The following is a 24,538-nucleotide window of genomic DNA, read 5'->3' on the forward strand; positions in this document are numbered from 1 at the left end:
TAATTTATGTGTAGAGGATACTAACTGTTCACGATTTTTCAATTGTTGCACAATTTGATGGCTATATGATTTAGCGATCCATCCAGGCACAAAAGCAGTTCCCTACTACCCATTACCCACTACTCTCTTATTCTACTTAATTATATATGTGGGGACTCATCCTACTGCCCCTCTATCACAAAGAATTATGTCTTTGGGGTCTCCTTCCACTACCTACTTCTCCGCACAATTATGTATGCAGGATCTCCTTCCACTTCTACCACCAGACCTGCATGCTTTGGCCAATCACAGCGTGCTCTGCTGTGAGAGCCATGATTGGCCAAAGGCATAGTGCCTTTGTCCAATCATGGCTCGGGGGCTAAGTCCACTCCCCACACTATTTAAGGCTTCTTACATTTCTAAAGCAAAAAATGTCATTTAAAACTGGTCGTGGCTGTAATGTATTGTCAAATATTGTTGCAATATACATACAAATCATTGAAAAAAAAATGCTGTGAGTCCCCCCCCCCCAGTCCATTACCAGACCATGTGGGTCTGGTATGGATATTAAGGGGAACCCAGCACCAAAATTAATAAAAAAAATGGCATGGGAGTCCCCTCCAAAATCCATACCAAGCACTTCAGGTCTGGTATGGATATTAAGGGGAACCCTATGCCAAAATGATTAAAAAATGGCATGTGGGTCCCCCTAAAATCCATACCAGGCCCTTCAGGTCTGGTATGGATATTAAGGGGATCCCTGCGCCAAAATTAAAACAAAAATGGCATGGGGGTCCCTCCCAAAATCCATACCAGGCCCTTCAGGTCTGGTATGGATATTAAGGGGATCCCTGCGCCAAAATTAAAACAAAAATGGCATGGGGGTCCCTCCCAAAATTCATACCAGGCCCTTCAGGTCTGGTATGGATTTTAAGGACAACCCTGTGCCAAAATGTAAACAAACAAAAAAAAAAGTCGTGGGGGTCTCTCCCAAATCCATACCAGACCTTTATCCAAGCACGCAACCTGGCAGGCCACATGCCCTCAACATGGGGAGGGTACTTTGGGCCTCCCCCAAAACACCTTGTCTCCATGTTGATAGGGACAAGGGCCTCTTCCCCACAACTCTTGCCTGGTGGTTGTGGGGGTCTGCGGGTGGGGGGGTTTATCGGAATCTGGAAGCCCCCTTTAACAAGGGGGCCCTCAGATCCGGCCCCCCACGTTAATGGGTATGGGGTTAAACAAAAGTGTCAAAAAAGTAAAAATGACAGCAGACAGTTTTTGACAATTCCATTATTAAAAAAATAAAATAGTGTTCTGCAATGTTCATCAATCTTCAATCACAGCGCCGACGATCCAGAGAAAAAAAAACAGAAAAACTGAAACACTCCACCTGAATGGGAGGTGTCCCCAATGACTGCAGCCTTTTCCCAATGACAGCTGTGATATAGATGAGGGCGGGGCCCCCCGGTGACATAAATGGGTGACCCCGCCCTACTATGACATCACATGATGTCAGATGGGACAGGGTCATCCGGTTATGTCACCGGATGGCCCCCCCCTTCCTATATAACAGCTGCCAAAGCAAAAAAATGGACCGTCTGCACCATGATTGAAGATGAATGGACATCGTGGGACTTTTTTTTTTTTTTTTTTTATAAAGGACTTGTCAAAAACTGCCACCTGAGCTTTTTACTTTTTTGCCTTTTTTTGGCGAATGAGTAGGAGTACAATGTACCCCCATACCCATTCACATGGGGGGCGGAATCTGGGGCCCCTTGTTAAAGAGGGCTTCCAGATTCCATTAAGCCCCTTGCCTGCAGACCCCCACAACCACTGGGCTAGGGTTGTGGGGGGGATCCCAAAATACCCTCCCCATGTTGAGGGCATGTGGCTGGGTATGGTTCAGGAGAGGGGGTGCTCTCGCACCACCCCTCCCGTTTTCCTGAGGCCTGCCAGGTTGCATGCTTGGATAAGGCTCTGGTATGGATTTTAAGAGGACCCAAATCCATTTTTTTTATTTTGGCGCAGGGTTCATCTTAAAATCCATACCAGACTTGAAGGGCCTTGTAATGTATGAGGGGGAAACCCACACCTTTTTTTTCAATATCCATCTATATTGTCAAGATCCGACAATTCATTACAGCCGCAAGCAGTTTTAAATGACATTTTTTCCTTTAGAAATATCTTTTTGCTGCAGTACTGTTAAGAACATGGGAAAGATGCACTACTTTACAGGCAGACTAAGAGGACCCCCCCCCCCCCCGGCATTATATTTAAAGGAATATTTTATTTTTATTGTTTCACTTTAAGCATTATTTAAAATCACTGCTCTCGAAAAAACGTCTGCTTTAAAAAAAAAATAATTCCATTGATACATGTCCCCTGGGGCAGGACCCGGGTTCCCAAACACTTTTTATGGCAAAAAACTTGCACATAAGCGTTTAAAATAAGCACTTTTGATTTTTCATGTTAGTGTCCCATAGACTTTAACGGTGTTCGCAGAAATTTTTTGTCTGTTTGTATGTTCTGCTGCAAACTGAACAGGGGGGTGTTCAACTCATCCATAATTACTACGCTTCTCCTCCACAGAATTATGTATGCAGGGCCTCCTTCCACTACCTCCTCCTCCACAGAATTATGTATGCAGGATCTCCTTCCACCACCACCTCCTCCACAGAATTATGCATGAGGATCTCCTTCAACTACCTCCTCCTCCACAGAATTATGTATGCAGGATCTCCTTCCACTACCTCATCCTCCACATAATTATGTATGGAGGATCTCCTTCCACTACCTCCTCCTCCACAGAATTATGTATGCAGGATCTCCTTCCACTACCTCCTCCTCCACAGAATTATGTATGAGGATCTCCTTCCACTACCTCCTCCTCCACAGAATTATGTATGGAGGATCTCCTTCCACTACCTCCTCCTCCACAGAATTATGTATGAGGATCTCATCCACTACCTCCTCCTCCACAGAATTATGTATGGAGGATCTCCTTCCACTACCTCCTCCTCCACAGAATTATGTATGAGGATCTCCTTCCACTACCTCCTCCTCCACAGAATTATGTATGGAGGATCTCCATCCACTACCTCCTCCTCCACAGAATTATGTATGGAGGATTTCCTTCCACTACCTCCTCCTCCACAGAATTATGTATGCAGGATCTCCTTCCACTACCTCCTCCTCCACAGAATTATGTATGCAGGATCTCCTTCCTCTACCTCCTCCTCCACAGAATTATGTATGAGGATCTCCTTCCACTACCTCCTCCTCCACAGAATTATGTATGGAGGATCTCCTTCCTCTACCTCCTCCTCCACAGAATTATGTATGCAGGATCTCCTTCCTCTACCTCCTCCTCCACAGAATTATGTATGCAGGATCTCCTTCCACTACCTCCTCCTCCACAGAATTATGTATGCAGGATCTCCTTCCACTACCTCCTCCTCCACAGAATTATGTATGGAGGATCTCCTTCCACTACCTCCTCCTCCACAGAATTATGTATGAGGAATGGATCTCCTTCCACTACCTCCTCCTCCACAGAATTATGTATGCAGGATATCCTTCCACTACCTCCTCATGAAACCATTTGCAAAAGCAATCAGGGGTGATTACATACTTACAATTAGCCTTAAGTTGTGTAATTTCTTCTTCAATATTTTTATCTGAGAATGGAAAAGAATTCATATAAGTGAATGCTCCTTGATGCTTGAAAGAAATGTATATAGAACGGCAATTTTATGCATTTCTTACTGCCACATCCAGTATTTGCAACTAAAAGACAAAACCCCTAGTGTTGGACTTTTAAGGCACGTACAAGATAAACAAGTATTTTGAATACAAAAATTATTTATTTTATTAAATATGTAGTATAAAATATGTAGCATAGGGAATGCACTTACAACATTGTCACCAGGGTACATACAGTAGTATACAGTACTTTTGCACCTAACACGTTTCGGAGTACACGTATCTCCTTCCTCAGGGGTGAGTATTTAGCAAAAGAGATTTTTATTTGGGCGAGTTACTGAATTAGCATTCCGTAGTATTGTAATTAAAAACAACAGGAATTAAGACAGGTGTGCCAGCAAATTTCTGAGCTCCAAAACTCTTAGTATAATTGTTTTATAGGATATTTTACATCCATGCCAGATAAAAAAAAAAAAAAAAAAAAAGAATATTTGAAAGAATAATAGTAGTAAAAGGCCCAAAACTCTTAGCCCCCCAGCGTAAGCAGAGTGTAACCTGAAGATGCACTGGGGCCAAATGGCGAGTCCTGAAAATGGTAGTCAAAGAATCAACAAATAGAAAATGATTATGGTATATAATAGCTGATCTTGGCTTTTTAACAGGGAGCTTGCAAAATCCTGACAGCCTGTCTCGGCATTCAGTAGCCGAGTGCTTGAAAACTCACAAGAACACATATTTCCATGATTGGGAGGCACAGCTGTGTTATATAGAAAGGTATAGTATATAATGGCTGTATGCTAACTGTAAATGGAAATATGACATGATTGTGTAAACTTTCATATCTTCAAGGGCGGAAATCCATCAATGCACAAAAGCAGTTCACTACTCCTCCTCCACAGAATTATGTATGGAGGATCTCCTTCCACTACCTCCTCCTCCACAGAATTATGTATGGAGGATCTCCTTCCACTACCTCCTCCTCCACAGAATTATGTATGGAGGATCTCCTTCCACTACCTCCTCCTCCACAGAATTATGTATGGAGGATCTCCTTCCTCCACCTCCTCCTCCACAGAATTATGTATGGAGGATCTCCTTCCACCACCTCCTCCTCCACAGAATTATGTATGCAGGATCTCCTTCCACTACCTCCTCCTCCACAGAATTATGTATGGAGGATCTCCTTCCACTACTTCCTCCACAGAATTATGTATGGAGGATCTCCTTCCACTACCTCCTCCTCCACAGAATTATGTATGGAGGATCTCCTTCCACTACCTCCTCCTCCACAGAATTATGTATGCAGGATCTCCTTCCACTACCTCCTCCTCCACAGAATTATGTCTTCTGCTTTTTCCACAGACATTTTACTGCTGACAATATGGAAGTAGCTGCTGAATCCTCTCAAAAGTAAACCTCGGTTCATAAACACTCACCATTCTTCAGCTGTAATATTTCCTTTTGCGCACTTTTATCTAAAAGAAAAGAGAAATGGAACCCTCAGCCATTGGAGAGATCAGATGAGCAAATGCAGTTACAGAAATATCTAAACCCATTTGTCAACACATCTTCACTGTGGGCATCGCAGGACCTCATTCACTTACAATAATTCATCATATCATTTTTAAAGTGGACCTCTCATCATTCACAGGGTTTCATGGTGGGTGTAAAATGTTTAGTAATGTGTCCTTGTAATTTTTATAGGTATTTATTACTTCAAATGTTGTGTACACACGGTCGGACTTTCCGGCAGAAAAGGTCAGACGGAAATTATTTCATCAGATATTGCGATCCTGTGTGGGCTTCATCTGACTTTTTCTTTCGAAAATTCTGACAGACCTAGAAATAGAACATGTTTTAAATCTTTCCGATGGAATCAATTTCTATCGGAAAAAACATTGGTCTGTATGCTGTTCCGACGGACCAAAAATGACGCAAGGGCAGCTATTGGCGACTGGCTATTGAACTTCCTTTTTCTAGTCCAGTCGTACGTGTTGTACGTCACTGCGTTCTAAACAATCGGACTTTGGTGTGATCGTGTGTAGGCAAGTCCGTTTCAGCAGAACTACGCCGGAAAAACAATCAGAGTTTACTCTGATGGGAAAACCGGTCGTGTGTATGCGGCGTAAAAGATATCACAGCATTCCCCCTGACAATGACTTCATCTGCCTTTCTCTACAGTGGGATGGTGCCAAGTACAGATGGCCAATAACCAGTGAATAATGGGCTTGAACATCCCAAATTTTGAAAAAAATGCTCCCCACATAAAATACAAATCTAAAAAACACCAAAAGAAATCTAAAACCCCAAAGCCTCCGTCCACATTCTTTAAAGGGAAGCCTTTCTGCAAAAAAAAAAAAAAAACATATAACCTTATATTAGGGCCCTATCAATATTACCTAAGTCAATATACACTGAAAATAAAGAATCATGGCAAACAAATAAATACTTGTTTTTGTTTTACTTTGATTAGCTACAATATAGACACCTCATTTAAAGTACAGACCCTCTTTGTCTATGTGTTTATGTCAATCGTAAATTGTATATCCCTATATGTTGTGATCGTTTAGGAGACCCATCTAAAAGCTTTTTGAAACTATTAATGTTCCCTGCTGAAACCACCGCTTGTGGAAGAGTGTTCCACATCCTTACTGCTCTGACAGTAAAGAACCCTCTACACAGATTAAGGTTAAACCACTTCTCTTCCAGTTTCAGTGAATGGCCGTGTGTCTATTTAAACTCCCTTTCACTGAAACTTTTTTCCCTATGCTAGGGTCACCAGTACGGTATTTGTACATCGCTATCATATCCCCTCTCTAGCGTCTCTTCTCCAGAGAGAATAGGTTCAATGCTTATGCTTGTAGTCTTTTCCTTGACTCTTACATTTCTTATTGCATTGTTTGTATTGTTGGAATGCTGATGATGACCCTTCAGCCCTATATATTTTTTGAAGGCCTTTTCTTTTGCTTTTATATGCATTTCTTATGTTAGAGTTTAGCCACCCCAGATTTATTTTAGCTCTTTTATACTTTTTGTCCATTGGAATACACTGGCCAATACCTTTTATTTAGTATGGTTTTGAAGCACTCCTATTGTTCCTCAGTGTTCCTTGCTCCTAGGATTTTAACATATTTAATACTGTCTAGCAAAAAGAGGTTTAGGAAAGTTGACCCTTTTGAAATTCGGTGTTCTTGTATTACCCTTGTGCTTCATATTTCTGTGCTTTATACAGAATTTATTGACCTGTGGTTGCTGTTTCCTAAGTTGCCCTGTATTTCCACATCTGAGTTGTTTGTATTCAGTACATCTAGTAATGCATTGTTTGTATTGTTGGAATTCTGATGATGACCCTTCAGCCTTATATATTTTTTGAAGGCCTTTTCTTTTGCTTTTATATGCATTTTTTAGGTTAGAGTTTAGCCACCCTGGATTTATTTTAGCTCTTTTATACTTATTGTCCATTGGAATGCACTGGCCAATACCTTTTATTTAGTATGCTCTTGAAGCACTCCTATTGTTCCCCAGTGTTCCTTGCTTCTAGGATTTTAACATATTTAATATTGTCTAGCAAAAAGAGGTTTAGGAAAGTTGACCCTTTTGAAATTCAGTGTTCTTGTTTTACCGTTGTGCTTCATATTTCTGTGCTTTATACATAATTTATTGACCTGTGGTTGCCGTTTCCTAAGTTGCCCTGTATTTGCACATCTAAGTTGTTTGTATTCGGTACATCTAGTAATGCATTATCTCTTGTTGGTGCATTCCCCAAATGACCCACGGAGTTGTCCTGCAAGATATTTAAAAAAAATGTGAGCCTTAGATGAATGGGCAATTGCTTCCGCCCAGTCCATATCTGGGGTAATTAATATCCCCCATTATAATAACACTGCCCTGTCTTGCTGCCATTTCTTTTTTTTATTCTGGGGAAAAAGCTCCACAGGGACTGCAATTTAACAGTACTGTGAAAAATAACAGGTGTACAAATACAAAAACAAGAACTGCATGAATTTGTCGTTCATGTTGTTACATTTTATCACAGTTCGCGCTGGTGTAGGCGAGGAGAGTATAGGGAATGTAATGGCATTACTGCTCAAAGCTTTCTTGTTATACAATTCTTGCAGGTCTATCCTGTACTCCCCTGCCTTGTAGGAACGTTTCTGCACTCTTGAGGTGTGAGATGTAGGTGCCTTATATTCCTACGGACTCAATGCCTTTCCTTTTTCTGAGTAGTGAGAGGTATAAGGAGACAGAGGTAGTTTAGAGAGTGGATAGAGAGAAAGTAAATGATACTATGAAAGGGGAGAGACAGTGGGGGGGGGGGTTAGGATTATAGGGAGGGGGGTCCACGAACATGGATCTGTGGGGTTTCTTGTTTAGTTTGTTTTCCAGAGGATATGTCACTATGAGTATGTAGCAGTGTGTAGGGCTAATTTGCATGTTTTAAGCATCTGGGTTACTTCCTCTGTGAGCTTGGCCCTCGTCTGAGTATATAAATAGATTCCATAGTTTCCATGTTTTTGAGTATGTGTCTTGTCTTTTTTGGGCTGTGAGAATAAGGTCATCCTTTTTTGTTGATGTTGTCTACTTTTTTGAGCAATAGGTCAGTGGTCGGTGGGTGTGGGGATTTCCAGTAGAGTGGAATGCAGGTTTTAGCTGCATCTAAGAGGTGGCGTATCACTGATTTCTTATAGATACGTTTGGGAATGTCGGATGCATGAAGTAGGAAAAAAGCAGGGACATCTGGAATGGTGCGGTCTGTGAATTTGTGCTACCCGGCAAACTTCCCTCCAGAAGTCTCATCTTAGGGAATGCCCAGAAGATATGTATCAGGGCTCCCCATTCTCTCTGGCAGCGCCAGAAAATATCTGATGTTGTGGGGAAGAATGTATGTAGTAGCATTGGGGTTCCATACCACCTTTTTGTAGTTGGTTTCTTGTATTTTGGTGCAGATGGAAGACTTATGTGTAAATCTGAGGATGTGGTGTCATTTGTTGGCATTAAACTGGCAGTTTAGTTCTCTTTCCCACTTAATGAGGCCTGGAGGTTGGTGTTCCACTGGGGTGTGATTATCAAGGTGTAGGTGAGTGAGAGTGTGTGTTGTAGGACTGCAGTTTCTGTACAGAGTTCCTTCAGCATCGTTTGGCGGGGGCTAGTAGTTGAGCTGAAGAGATTTTAGGAAGTCCAGGTGGTCCAGGAATTCTGTAATAGTCTTCCAGTGTCCTATTATACAGAAGTGGGAGGCTTGGTAGAGGCCCGAGTCACTTTAGGGACCATGAAAGACCGTATCATGCACGCCTGGTTTAAATTGGTGATTACCCAGTATGGGACATAGGGGAGAATTTCGGGATGAGAGAGAAGTTTCGGAGATAAGGCGTGCACATACTTTGGTGGTGTTGCCTATCAGGGGGTGGTGTTTAATACTTATCGGGAGGGTTAAGTAGCACCACGGGGCTCTATGGAGGTGGATCTCACTTTGGTCTTGTTCCTTTTGAGGCGTTAGTTTGGTTTCCCAGTCCCGGCACCAATCTATTAGTCTACTTAACTGTACAGCATGGTAATAGGTGCTGATGTCCGGCATCGCTAAGCCTCCATGTTGTTTAGGGAGGGAGAGCATTTTCTTGTTGAGCTGAGGTCTTTTTCGGGCCCATATGAACTCTATAAATGCTGATTGCACTTGTCTAAAATATCCTGCAGGGATGTGGATAGGTAAGGCTTGTAAGAGGTAAAGGAATTTGGGGAGGATCGTCATTTTAAGAATATTACAGCGGCCATACCAGGAATGAAGGCCAGTGTGCCACTGGTTAAGTAGAGTTTTAATCATTTTCAGGAAGGGGGGGAGTTGAGATCATAAAGTTGTGAAAATTTCGGGAGGATGAGCATGCCCATGTATTTCAAAACCTTGTCTGTCTGTTTTAAGTTGAAGCTAGCTTGGAGATGTGTGAGGTGTGGTTGTGATATGCCAACACCCATTGCCTCTGATTTGGTGAAATACATTTTTAGGTTGGCGAGTAATCTGTATGTTTCTAATTCTCTTAACAGGTTTGGTAGGGATATAGTCGGATTTATGAGTGAGAACATTAGGTCATCTGCGTATGCCGATACTTTATATTGTGACTGGCCTATTATCAGGGTTCAGTCTCACATGACACAGTTCTAGGGACAACGCAAATGTAGGGGCGAGAGTAGGCATCCCTGTCGAGTCCTGTTATTGATTGGAAATGAGGTCTGAGGTCACTCTTGCTGTCGGGTCTGAATAGGCAGCGGAAATCCAATTGAGCATATTGCTGCCTAGCCCTATGTGTCTCAGTGTCACAAACATAAAATGCCAATTTACCTGGTCAAACACTTTTGCGGTGTCTGTTCCAATGAAAACACATGGAGTTTTGGTGTGATTGGCTACATGTAACAGGTTTAATACTTTAGTGGTGTTATCTCTGGCTTTTCTGGTTGCCACAAAACCTACTTGGTCTAGGTATATAAGGTAGGGTAGATGTTGTTGTAGTCTGGAGGCTATTATCTTGATAAATAATTTAAGGTAAGTATTAAGTAGGGATATTGGTCAGTAGCATCCGCATTGGGCCGGGTCTCTACCTTATTTTGGAATTAATTATGTTTGGGCTTGCAGGGTGGAACTGTGTAGTATTTTCCCTTTGCTAAGGTCATTGGTTTAACTAGGTGGTTTCCTAAAGAGGGGAATAGGGTTTTATAGTATTGGGTAGTAAGGCCGTCCGTTCCCGGTGCCTTTCCCGATTTAGTATTTCCTATGGCTAATTGGAGTTCGGGCAGCGTAATAGGGTCTTCTAGTAGATCACGGCTTCAGCTGGTACAGAAGGCATAAGAGTGGAGGCTATGTAATCTATCGTCTGCCTTAGGGAAGATTGCGTTGTGCGTATATTATAGAGAGATTCATAGTAAGATTTAAATGCCCGTGTGATATGTTGAGGTAGGGATGATTTCTGCCCCATAGGGGATATAATGTGTGGTATGTAGGATGCTAGTTTCTGCGCTCATAAGGTCTGGGCCTGCAGTCTCCCTCATTTATTGCCCAACTTGTAGAATTTTTTGTGACAAATTTGGAGCACCACCTTAGCTTTAACGTTTAAAAGATCAGTGATCTGTTTACGGGTGGTATCAAGGTCATTTTCCAGTGGACTGGATGGGGTCTGCTTGTGTCTTGCCTCTAGTGTCTGTAGTTTGGTTAGTAGAGAGGTCAGTTACTGTAAGCTGATCTGTGTCTTTTGATTCTTGACCCATATTTAATGAGTACTCCACGGATCACCGCCTTGTGAGCTTCCCATACAACCCCTGCCTCAATGTCAGGGGTGTCATTAGTATGTAAGTAGTGTCCTATCTCCTTTACCACTTCTGCCAATACTTTCGGATCCTTTAGCAGGCTCTCGTTCAATCTCCATGGCTTCCCTTGTGCCTTATGGAAGTCTGATCATGAGCCTACCACAGGCTGACGGGAGAATGGTCTGACCAAGTAATGGACCCTATGGCAGTGTCTTTGATTGCTTGTAGTTGGTTGTGGGGGATCAGGAAATAGTCTATTTGTGAGTACGTTTGAGGTTGGGAGTAGAATGTATAGTTGCGTGGAATAGACGCCAGGCTATCAATCAATTGTGTGGCATGAAGGGATGTATGGATTAATTTGCGTGTGTCTTGGGAGGTTGAGGACAATCCTGATGAGGTGTCTTCTTCCAGGGTCAAGGGGATGTTAAGGTCTCCCCCGTTAATTAGTTGCCCTTCTGTGTATTTCAGGAGCTGTTCTAGGTGGCATTTTATAAAGGTGTCTTGATGGTAGTTTGGGGCATAGAGGTTTGCAAAGGTCACCTTCACGTCTCCAATCAGGCCTTTTAGGTATAGGTAGCACCCCGCTGGCTCTGTCTTCATATCTAAGTGTGTCCAGGGTATTCTAGCCGAAATTAGGATAGAGACTCCTCTTGACTTAGCTTCTGAGTGGGTGGAGTGGTATACCGTGGGGTAAAATTTGTTCTTGAGTATGGGCAGTGTGTTTTCTCTAAAGTGTGTTTACTGCAGTAGAATGATATCTGCTTTCATGCTTTTTTTCAGGGATGTTTAACCCCTTCGCATTTAGTGAAACAATATAAGTTCATCCATGTTCTTGGGGGAAAGGTGGGGGGAGGGGGGTGTAAGGTGTCAGGTACCGGTGTGGTAAAGTTGGGTGTGTTCAAGAAATGTAGATGGGTTAGGGGAGGTGTGAGTGAAGAAATGTGGTGAAAGGAGTGAGGTGTGTCACCTCAAGAGAGGAAATAGGAAGTTAGGAGGCCGCTACTAGAGCATGGGTAGAAGATACTGTTACAGCAAGAACTTGCTAAGATGTTCCCCAGTGAACGACTGGGTACTGAGCATGGTCCTAAATGGGGTAGTGGTCAGATGCCGGGAAAAGACCCCCGATCCCATCTTCCCCCCCAGCAACTAGAAATATGTCACATGACAGTATTTAGATATCAATTATAATAATAAACGAGGTAGCAACAGGCATAAACATAAACAGCAACAAACAATTACATTAAATTGTGCATAACTGGCATTTTCATTTTTCATTCAATCACAGATCGAGGGGCCGTGAGGTCCCCAAGTCTCCCCCGTCTCTGCCTTGTATTTTGCCTGTATAGTGGAGTGTACCCCTCGTCTAACACCTAAGGATCTTGCCAATATCAATACCTGTAGGCGTATGGGCTGTCTAAGGCACAGGCTGGATAGGGGAGTAATAAGAGGTATGAGTCTTCGGGGGAACATCTGGTAGGGATTGCAATGAAATGTTTACTCACACGGCTCTTTCCTTGAGGTTGCCTAGGGTCTCCTCTGGAAATTTCTTCTGGCGTGGTTGCGGTTGGTGTGTGGATATGCCCGATCTGTCGGCAGAACGTGGGAGAATTCGTAGCCAGTCTGGAACCGGTATTGGGTCCGCTTCAAGGTAGTGGAAGAGCGATGGGAGGTCCGTCGGTGTCTGTAGGGTGAAAGCCGATGTGTCTTTCCTGAACGTGTCCGCTAGCGGGTATCCCCAGCAATAGGCGTACCCATTTTCCTTTGCAAGTTCTAGTACAGGACGCAGTAGGGCCCTGCGTTACAGTGTCACCCTGGAGAAATCTGACAGGATCCCGATCTGCTCCCCATCTAGTTCCACACATCTCTGTGTTCTCAGGCCTTCCACAGGATGTCATCTTTCTGTGTGTAGTGGTGTAACCGGCATACGACGTCTCGTGGTCTGCTCGGATCCATTGATCTGGGGCCTAGGGCTCTATGGACCCTGTAAATTTCAAGTGTCCCACTTGGGTTTCCGAAAATTTTGTGGCCACAATTGCCATGACGGTGTCTCCCAGGTTTTCGATACCGGCACCCTTTGGGAGCCCGCGGAGCCACAGGTTGTTACGGCGGATCCGGTCCTCAATATCCTCCAGGTGGAGCTGTAGAGAAATAGCGGTGTCTTAATGGATATCCCAGGATTGTTCCAAGGCCGTAACTCGGCGCTCTAGGGTGGAGAAAGATGCCTCCCCCGCCGTCGCTCTGTCCGCAAGGCTAGTGACATCTTCCCTCACCTCCTGGATATCGCAGCGGTGGGTTTCCTCCAGGCAGAGGATCAATGCCTCGATGTCTTTTCTGGTGGGGAGTGGCTTTCAGTAAGGACCATATGTCCTGGTCCAGCAGATTTGTCTCGGGTGTCTGTGTGGAGAACACCATCTCCGACTACAGTACCGTCGGTGTATCCAAAGGTCAGTCTGGGGAAGTGGATGGGCTGGGAGACAGGGCATGTTCATCTCAATTCTGGGCCTCCTGTGGGGAGCCACGTGGGGTGCGTCATGGTGCGGCCACTCTAGCTCTGGGAGAGATCCTTCTTATCTGTGTAAAATATCACTGTATCTCGCCGGTAGTCTTGCTGGAGCGGGTCACCCGGGTTACTGCTCTTGTTTTCTTTCTCTTGGCTGATATCATACCTGTGCGTAGGCTGAATTTTGCCTGGAAAGGAAAGGCTGAAACTGGGAGCTCTTACAACATGCCGCTTCAATAAACCATGTCCAGGCCACGCCAACCTTGCTGCCATTTCTAGCTGCGATCATAGGTAAGCCTCCTCCTACATTTATTTTAGCGTACACGAACACCATACAATACCCATTTTTTTTTTTGTACAATATAAAAAAGGTAGCGCTCAATAAATACCCAACATGTCAAGCCTTAAATTTGTGTGTATCCATGAAATGGCGACAAACTTCAGTACCCTATATTTTCCATATCTATGTGGAGTTCTGGTGCTAAAATTATTGATCTCACTCTAGCTTGTGCAACGATATGTAACATGTGTATCGCAATCTATGTTTTTGTGTAGGCGCACCCAATGTCCCTACTGCTCCTTCCCCTCTACCCGGTGACACTCGCCATGCCAGTGAAAAGACTGCAGATGGGCAAGCGGAGCCTGGGATACATACCAGGGGCACGTGCCCAGGGCTAGCTATTACCGGGAGAAAGCGATCAGGCAGCTGTCCAACCTCCAGATTGAGTCCATCTGACAGCAGTTGATTTGTCAGATATACACAGACTCCCTGTGACATGTTTTCACCCACCATTGAAACTTTTTAATTTTTTTTTATTGTTATTATATTATATACAGATTAAAGTTTTGTACATTTTTTTTTTTCATTTTACATTATTATTATTTTACCTTGTACTGTTTTTTTGCCCCTATACTGGTCAAGTAAACATGGGCAAGGCGGTAAGTAAAATGTCTTCAAGCAATACTATCATATATGGATTACTTGATGTTAGCATAGTAAAAAGGACCTCCAGTGGCAGCTTCACTGCATCTGGTGAACCCTACATGCCCTGTGTGTATTTCTCCTTAACATCTTTTACACCCCTTACCCTTACATCCCCTGTAATCCCTCACCCCCTCTGCCACCCCCTTATATTTTCTTCCTGAATACAATTATCAGTGTCCAGAGGTGAGAAGAACAGAGAAGAATAATTAAGCAAAAGTTATCACAATTTGTAAATTTTCAAGCTTGGCACTGTCTTCTTTAACCCCACCACCCTAGGCGCCAAACCCCCTGAGTGCCATTATGGTAAATACACTGCTCAAGAACAATGAAAGGAACACTTTTTTAATCAGAGCGCCACCAGAGATAGCACCAAGTCAGTTAAACTCCTGGGATTTTTATCTGGTCAGGTAAGTAGCAGAGGGGGTTGTTAATCTGTTTCAGCTGCGTTGGTGTTAATGAAATTAACAACAGGTGCACTAGATAGGCAAAAATTAGATGACCTCCAAAACAGGAATGGTTTTACGGGTGGAGGCCACTGGCATTTTTTCCCCTACTCATCTTTTCTGACGGTTTTTCCCGAATTTTGCATTTGGCTAGGGTCAGTACTGGTAGCATGAGGCAATACTGGGACCCTATAGAGCAGGGATCTTCAAACTATGGCCCTCCAGCTGTTGCGGAACTCCACATCCCATGAGGCATTGTAAAATTCTGACATTCACTGACGTGACTAGGTATAATGGGAACTGTAGTTCCTGAACAACTGGAGGGCCGTAGTTTGAAGACCCATGCTATAGAGTTTGCACAGCCAGTCCAACTCCTCCAGGATGGCACAATACGTGCCATTGCCAGATGGTTTGCTCTGTCTTCGAGCTCAGTCTCAAGAGCAAGGAGGAGATTCCAGGAGAGAGGCAGCTACTTTAGGCGTAAAATAGTGCAGCGCTAAATCTAAAATGATCAAAATCGCGAATCACAAGCACCAATAGTAAGTTTCCATATAAAGTGCTGATGCGGATCGCTCAAATAAGTAACTTTTTGAAGAACCTCCGCCACTGGTAATATTTGCCTCTCACCTCCTGCAGTGGACCCTAGACGTGTGCACTGACAAAAAATGTGTTCGTTTTATTCGTTTTTTTTTTTGCTTTTTTTGGAAATTTGAAGATTTGGAAATCCGAAAATTCAAAAATTCAAAAATGTGAAAATCCAAAAATCTGAAAAAAAAGAAAGAAAATCAGTAAAGTCCAAAATAATAACTAATAATAACTAACTATTAAACTATAGGTATTGGAATTTCCTTTCAAATCTGGCTGCTTGTGAACGTAAGGAATACAAATGTATCTGTTAAGTTACGAATTATCCGAAATAACGAATGCTGCATCTAGACAAATGGAATGAAACAAATTAATAATAAATAATAAAAAGTTTTTTTTATTATTGTTATTTATTATTATTAGATCGCTACCTTCCATTCTTTTAGATGCGGCATTCATAATTTCAGATAATTCGTAACTTCGGATAAATTCGAATTTGTTACATTCACTTATAGCCAAATTTGAAAGGGAATTCTAAGACATATAATTTAATAGTTATTAGTTAGTTATTATTTCATTATTTTCGAATTTCTGAAATTTCAAATTTCCAAACTTCTGATTATTTGAATTTTACAATTTCTGACATTTTCCAATTTCCGAATTTGGAATGGCCAAAATTTGGAAATTCCGAAATTTCGTTTTTCCGAATTCTGAATTTCCGAATTCCAAAAGTCCGAATTTCCAAAAATCTGAATTTCGTAAATTTTTGAATTTTCAGAAATCCAGAAATTTGGAAATGTAAAAATTTGGAAATTATGGAATTAACTAATTTGTCAAAATTCGTTAAACAACGAATTCGGAACTAAAAGAATTGCACATATCTAGAGGACCCTTGTGGGAATAGGGTCACAAACACATGTTGAGGGCATGTGGCCTGGTATGGTTCAGGAGGGGGGGGGGGTGCTCTCTCATCCCCTCTCTTATCCAGGCATGTAACATGGCAGGCCACAGGAAAAGGGTCTGTTATGGATTTTGGGGGACCTCTACGCCATTTTTAGTTTTATTTTGGCGCAGGGTTTCCCTTAATATCCATACCAGACCTGAAGGGCCTGGTATGGATTTCGGGGGACCCCCACACTTTTTTTTTTTACATTTTGGTGAGGGGTTCCCCTTAATATTCATACCAGACCCGAAGGGCCTGGTAATGGACTGGGGGGGGGGAACCCATGCCATTTAAAAAAACAAAAAAAAAATCTATATTGCCGAGCCCTGACAATTCATTACAGCCGCGATCAGTTTTGAATTACATTTTTTCCTTTAGGAATGCAATTTTGCTGCAGCACTGTTATGTACATGGGAAAGATGCGCTACTTTTCAGGCATGCTAAGGGGACCCCCATGCATGATATTTAAAGGAATATTACACTTTTATTGTTTCACTTTAAAAAAAAAACTGCCACTTTTAAAACTTTTTTTTTATTTCCATCAAACAATGTGGCATCTTTTTGTTTCTAACACATTACCCAGTCCATATCAGTGTAGGTATCCAGCATGATATCTTTTCCCCATTGAGATCTGATGTGTTTTCAAAGTGTTCCTTTCATTTTATATTTGAGCAGTGTACTTCCCTGCCCTTTCAATGGTCAACTAATAAATGCTCTCTCTCTCTTATAGTTTGATGTAATGACACTAATAATAATTATAATAGAGATACTCACAGTAAGTGAAGAGGAGACTGATGAGGATGACCACAACAAGGAAAGCCAACATTAGGAGGACCCCCAGGATCAGTATCACCCGGTACTTTGTACTCTGGGTAGTCGGAATCTCTACAGACAGAGAGGATAGTGAATAATCCTTCGTGTATCAGCCGGTATAATAATCCTCCAGAATTCTTATCTCACATGCAGTGCCGGGACAAGGTCATCTAGATCCCAGGGCAAACATGCCAAATACCCCCCCCCAATATTTATGAGCACTACGCGTAAGCAAAAATCCCCCCCCCCCCAAAACAAAAACAAAAAAATATGAGAACTAATCTGCATGATCACCCCATGAGCACCCAGCTCAACCCCCCCCCCCCAAGAAAAAAAAAATCTTCCCCCTCCTAGCACAAATCCTCTACCTCTCAAATATCCCCTCCAAACACAGATCCTTTCCCGACACTCCTAATCCCCCCTCACCATTACAAACACCTCCCAGAGAACACATTTAACACCTTGATCGCCCCCTAGGGTTAACCTCTTCCCTACTAGTGACATTTATACAGTAATTAGTGGCTATTTTTTATTTCACTGATCGCTGTATAAATGTCCGATCTGTCCAGTGCAATGTCTCAGTCCCGCTAAAAATCGCAGATCACCGCCATTACTAGTAAAAAAAAATTAAAAAAATAATAATAAAAATGCCATACATCTATCCCCTATTTTGTAGATGCTATAACTTTTGTGCAAACCAATCAATATACGCTTATTTTTACCAAAAATATGTAGAAGAATACATATTGGCCTAAACTGATGAAGTTTTTTTTTATATATATATATTTTTTTTTTCTTGGGATATTTATTATAGCAAAAAATAAAAAAAATATTTTTTTACTTTATTTTTTCAAAATTGTCGCTCTTTTTTTGTTTATAGCACAAAAAAATAACAGAAAAAAAATGTCTCCTACCCCCTGAGCACCCAGGTCAAATCTTCTTTATTTTTTTTCCCCCTATATGCCCCAGCACATCCCCCCCCCTCCAAAAATATAAAAAAAAAAAATCTTCCCCCTCCTAGCACAAATCCTCTACCCGTCAAATATCTCCTCCAAGCACAGATCCTCTTCCCCCACTCCAAATCACACACAAACAAATTTCTAGCAAAAATCTCCCTAATCATCCTTACTAGCACAACCAAAATAAATAAATAAAATTAATATATATATATATATATATATATATATATATATATATATATATATATATATATATATATATATATACAGTGGTGTGAAAAAGTGTTTGCCCCCTTCCTCATTTCCTGTTCCTTTGCATGTTTGTCACACTTGTTCCTTCTACGCCAGATATACTTGGACACACACCTTCCAAAGAGTTCCACTTTTGTCTCATCGGTCCACAGAATGTTGTCCCAAAAGTCTTGGGGATCATCAAGATGTGTTGTGGAGAAATTGAGACGAGCTTTGATGTTCTTTTTGCTCAGCAGTGGTTTTCTCCTTGGAACTCTGCCATGCAGGCCATTTTTGCCCAGTCTTTTCCTGATGGTGGAGGCATGAACGCTGACCTTAACTGAGGCAAGTGAAGCCTGCAGTTCCTTGGACGTTGTTGTGGGGTCTTTTGTGACCTCTTGGATGAGTCGTCGCTGAGCTCTTGGGGTAATTTTGGGCGGCCGGCCACTCCTGGGAAGGTTCACCACTGTTCCATGTCTTCGCCATTTGTGGATAATGGCTCTCACTGTGGTTCGCTGGATTCCCAAAGCTTTGGAAATGGCTTTATAACCCTTTCCAGACTGATAGATCTCAATTACTTTCTTTCTCAATTGTTCCTGAATTTCTTTGGGTCTCGGCATGATGTGTAGCTTTTTGGCCGGGTTCACACCGCTGCGATGCGGGAACGCCGCGAATCCGCGGCGTTTTCCCGCATCGCACACCTCCCGCCGGCAGTTGCGGACGGCTGGGAGTGTCAATGATATGTTAATGACACCCCCAGATCCGTCCGAGTGCGATCTGCCGACTCGCAAAGGAATCGGATCGCATGGTGTGAACCCCCATGCGATCCGATTCTGTTGCGGACCAAAAAAAGGGTCCCGTGCGAGTTTGCTGCGGGAGCGATGCGAATTCAGCCATACTATCTGTATGGCTGAACTCGCATCGCTACGGAGATCGGATGTGATTTGCGGTGCGAATCACATCCGGATCTCCCCCCGCAGCAGTGTGAACCCAGCCTTAAGGATCTTCTGGTGGACCTTACTGTGTCAAGCAGCTCCTATTTAAGTGATGCCTTGATTGTGAACAGGTGTGGCAATAATCAGGCCTGGGTGTGGCTAGAGAAATTGAACTCAGGTGTGGACAACCACAGTTATAGTATGTTTTAACAAGGGGGGCAATCACTTTTTCACACAGGGCCATGATGGTTTGGATTTTTTTTTACCTTTAATAATAAACACCTTCATTTACAAATTGCATTTTGTGTTTACTTGTGTTGTCCTTGACTATTGTTTAAATTGGTTTGATGTTCCGAAACACTTAAGTGTGACAAACATGCAAAGGAACAGGAAATGAGGAAGGGGGCAAACACTTTTTCACACCACTGTATATATATATATATATATATATATATATATATATATATATATATATATATCCCTCTCCAGCATATTACTTTTACAGCACAACTCACTCTCCTAGCACAAATCCTCTTCCTCCACCCCCCCCCCTCCGAACAACCCCCCCAAATCCCCTCTCCTAGCACAAATCCTCCTCCCCCCTCCCAACAACCACCCACCCCCCTCAAATCACCACTTCTAGCACAAATTCTCTTCCTCCACCCCCTTCCCAACAACCCCCCCTCATCAAATCCCCTCTCCTAGCACACTCTCCTAGCACAAATCCTCTTCCTCCAACCCCCAACACAACCTCCCCACCCCCTCCCCAAATCACCACTCCTAGCACGCCTCCCCAGAATTGCCCTCCTAGAACAATTCTTACTCCCAGCTGCTCCTCAAATTCCCCTTCTCAACACCAATCCCCTCCCCCTTGTGGTGCCCCCACCCACCTCACATGATACCACGAGGCCATGGCAGCCGCCCCTCCTGCCCGCTCCTTGTCCTGGTTCTGCTCACATAAAGATATTGTACATTCATCCTGGATCATCTGTGTTATATACCTATATCATATCATGTCATTGTGTCATGCAGTGTACAGTATATCATATTGAGGTGTGAAATTTATCCTGAAGCATGGCAACCAATGAGATTCTGGCTTTTATTACCTCTATACAGACATAGTAAGAGGTGATATCTGATTGGTTGCTCTGGGCTATAGATCCAGTATAGCAGTATTAGTAGACGTGTCCTATAAATGGAGACTCGGGTCCTCAGCTGTCTATAATGGATGAAGAGGACACCCCTCATTATAGTAACTTACCTTTGGCTGTGGGTGTATTCCTCATCCTCCATACATCGAGATCAAACGTGTTGGCATATATCTTGTCTTCACAAAGTTGATCTATAAAGGAACAAAGACCTTCATTTGAAAACCTAAGATTCCCGGGAGGACATTCAAGCAATGCAATGCAGATATAATGGAGCTCTGTGAGAACGATGTATAATCTCCGCTCAATATTCCTCCCATCAGATTGGTGACCGATGGGCTAGGGTTGCCAATTTTTCCTTCTACATCAAACCCGAACACTTTAACGGCACTCAGCAATTTTTTTTTAGTATACTCTATAGCAGTGGCCATCAATCCTGTCCTCAGGGCCCACTTACAGGTCAGGTTTTATGTATTACCTTGGGGGAGATAAGGACTAGAATACGGCAATCACTGAGCAGCAAATGATATCACCTGTGATGTATTTCAGTTATCTTAAAAATCTGTCCTGTTAGTGGGCCCTGGGGACAGGGTTGATGACCACTGGTCTATAGGATTGTATCAGACCTGGGACACTTTTGGGCACTCCAGAGAGAATAGTAATGTGACACACATAGTGCCCTCCTCACCCTCCTGTCAGGCCCGGTTCTGAGCCACATTCCGGTCTGAATAATGTGTCCGGGTGTCAGGTCACCTGAGACCAGGTGACAGATGTACTCTGTAGTAGACAGAAGTGCACCGTTAAGGTAGTGGACCTTAGGACTGACTGCTGCGGATTGTACCCTGGGAGGTTCAGGAAGAAGGTCTACTGGATCACTAACACAGATCCCAGTAGGAGCTAGAGCATAGATTCCCCAGGGTGCGGAGTCTAAGAGCCAGCAGGTGTTCACCAGAGCCTCCAGTGGTGAGGATGGACTTCGCTGCCGTCTGGCTAGAGGTCGTGGCCCCTAGGGTCTCACAGCTCACGCTCACAGTAGACTACAGGAGATAGAGGAAGCAGCAGGCTGGAACAACAAGGATCATAAGGGGATAAGGCAGAGGTCAGGGCGACTAGCAGACAGGAACAACAGAGTACATGCCAAAGGTTCAGGGTCACAGGCAGACAGGGATGGTCGGGGACAAGCCAGAAGGTCAGGATGACGAGCAGACAGGAATAGTCAGTGCCAAGTGCCAAGGTCGGTAACACAGACAAACATAGAGCACAAGGCAAGCAGGAAACAGGAAGCCAAACACACAGTGAATACACAATGGTTGATCAGCACTGCTGGCTTGCAGTGCACAGGTTAGTATAGGGTTCCCTGATAGGACCAGTTGAATTCCAGATGGAACTTGGAACCCCCAAAAACATTTATATATATATATATATATATATATATATATATATATATATATAAATATATATTTTTTTTTTTTTTTTTTGCGGAGACCCTAGAGATGAGATAAGATTAGAGAGATCGAGATAAGACAAGATTTAATGTCACACTGTATTTGCACAGCGGTCTATCTTTATGAAATACCTTTTATATAAAAAAAAAAAACACAATAATTACCCCAATTTTTTAGCATAATGTGAAAGATAGTAAATAGAAACATGTCATGCTTTAAAATGCACATGCTCATGGAATGATGACAAACTATGGCACTTAAAAACCTCCATAGGTGACTCTTTAAACATTTTTACAGGTTAAATGTTAAGAGTTACAGAGGAGGTCTAGTGCTAAAATTATTGCTCTCACTTCTTCTGTATGCCTTCCGAGTCCTACTGGCTCTAATCCCCTCACATGTCCTGCGTTCTTTACAACCTTGTATTCTTAACCACTTCCGGACCGGCTCACGCCGATATACGTCACTAGTTTGAAGAGGGATATAATTTTTAGTGACAGCAGCTACCATAACCCCGGTATCCTCTTCTTTAGTAAGAGCTCCAGTTTCAGATAAAAGTGGTCTCAGTGGCAGATTCGCTGCAAGATCACTTTTATTGGCGGCAGGAGAGGCCCCCCCCCCCCTTCCCTCCTGCCGCTCTCCGGTGCCCTCTGTCGATTACCGGAGGCGCTGGCAGCGGCGAAGGCGATCACATCCTTCTTCCTATTAGGTATGGAGAAGAGTGAGGTGAAGATGGCACCCCACCCGTCACCATACCATTGCAGGGCGGGATGTCACTTACGCCTATAGCTCTTAAAGGGACACATTTTTTTTTCCAGACGATAACATTTTAATTTTTTTACAGCATTTTAGTGTAAATATGAGATCTCATATTTAAGAGGTCCTGTCAGGCTTTTTTTCTATTACAAGGGATATTTACATTCCTTGTAATAGGAATAAAATTGACACCATTTTTTTTTTTAAAAGAACATTGTAAAAATAAAAAATAAAATAAGAAAAAAATAAAATGCGCCCTGTCCCGCCGAGCTCACGTGTAGAAGCAAACGCATACATGAGTAGCACCCGCATATGAAAACAGTGGTCAATCCACACGTGTGAGCTAACGCCGCGATCAGTAGAGAGCAAGAGCAATAATTCTAGCCCTAGACCTCCTCTGTAACTCAGAACATGAAACCTGTAGAAATTTTTAAACGTCGCCTACGGAGATTTTTAAGGGTAAAAGTTTGTCGCCTTTCCACGAGCGGGAGCAATTTTGAAGCACGACATGAAAAAAGTGTATTTTTTCCAAATTTTTCAGTTCCAAATTTGATGCACTACTATGAAGCAGATTGCACCCTTGATACAACTGTATGCTGGAGAGTCAGCTCCTCTTTGGACATATATTGATCTAGTGGATGTGGACCCCGTCCCATTATCGTCACTTTTATAGCTACCAGTTCAATTTCGTCCTGAGTTTTTAAACCCTATTTTGGCTCATTCCCTCACAATATGGGACTCGGTTAAATATTCCGCAGGGCTACTTTCATCTCACTTACCTCTTCTGGAAGTCTTAAACTGCCCATGGTTTCCTCCAGGGAAATCCATAGCTTTCAGTGGTGGCGCTCCAAAGGCCTGACAACGGTCCGCTCTTTCCTCACGTCTAGAGGTGTGTACACCTTTCAGCAACTTCAGGAGACTTATGATGGCCCTGCCCAAGAGAGATACAGCTATATCCAAATAGCTAGGCAAAGTCCCTGACTGGAGATCAAGGGTTACTTTAAATGATAAAAGTTGGAGCTTTTCTGAAAAACTTTACTGTAGCCGTATATTCTGATGCCAGGAAATGATTTATGGAGACTTGTGGAGTAATTGAGGGTTCCACCTTATTATCTAAAGAGGAGGTCCAGGGCATGGGAGAGGCTCTGGAGAAGTCTTGGAGATTAGCATGGAAGGAGGAGACAAGGGAGCTAGAGAGCATGAGGTCTTGAGAGGAGGTTTGGGTGATATTTGGAGACAAGATTGGTGATGTCGAGTTGTGAATGGCTTTATATGTTATAGTTGGTATTTTGAATTTAGTTTGGTGGGAAATCAGCAGTCGGTGGAGGAATTGACGGAGAGGGGTGGAGGACACTGAGTGTTTGGTAAGGTAGAGGAGTCACAGGGCGGCACAGTGGTGTAGTGGTTAGCACTCTCACCTAGCAGTAAAAAGGGTCGCTGGTTCGAATCCCAACCATGACACTACCTGCATGGAGTTTGAATGTTCTCCCTGTGCCTGCGTGGGTTTCCTCCGGGTACTCCGGTTTCCTCCCACATTCCAAAGACATGCAGGTAAGGTAATTGGCTTCTGTCCAAAATTGGCCCTAGTATATGAATGGGGGCCTTAGATTGTGGGCTCCTTGAGGGTAGGGACCAATGTGAGTGTGCAATGTACAGGGATAGGGACAATTGTAGACACTCACTCAGGTTGAAATGGATGGACTGGTGTCTTTATTCAACCTTACTAACTATGAAACTACGAGTCTGGCAGCAGATCTCATGATGGACTGAAGAGGGGAAAGCCTATGGAAAGGCAGGCCGATGAGAAAGAAGTTGCAATAGTCA

At 43.1% G+C, this 24,538-nt stretch overlaps 1 protein-coding gene across 1 annotated transcript in view; it reads right to left on the reverse strand.

Moving 5' to 3' along the window:
- Nucleotides 1-23,638, reverse strand: part of LOC143962521 (uncharacterized) — a 48,886-nt gene extending 25,248 nt beyond the window's left edge. The window contains exons 1-5 of the mRNA XM_077471795.1: nt 23,494-23,638; nt 20,630-20,710; nt 17,205-17,315; nt 5,121-5,159; nt 3,618-3,659 (exon numbers count right to left, since the gene is read on the reverse strand). Coding sequence (XP_077327921.1) covers nt 3,618-3,659; nt 5,121-5,159; nt 17,205-17,315; nt 20,630-20,710; nt 23,494-23,542 — 322 coding nt within the window. The 5' untranslated portion in view covers nt 23,543-23,638. The remainder of the gene's footprint in view (nt 1-3,617; nt 3,660-5,120; nt 5,160-17,204; nt 17,316-20,629; nt 20,711-23,493) is intronic.
- Nucleotides 23,639-24,538: the final 900 nt, after the last annotated feature.

The sequence above is a fragment of the Lithobates pipiens genome, unplaced genomic scaffold, assembly GCF_037356315.1.
Source record: "Lithobates pipiens isolate NorthernLeopardFrog02 unplaced genomic scaffold, aLitPip1_a1.2 Scaffold_8, whole genome shotgun sequence".
Classification (NCBI taxonomy): Eukaryota; Metazoa; Chordata; class Amphibia; order Anura; family Ranidae; genus Lithobates; species Lithobates pipiens.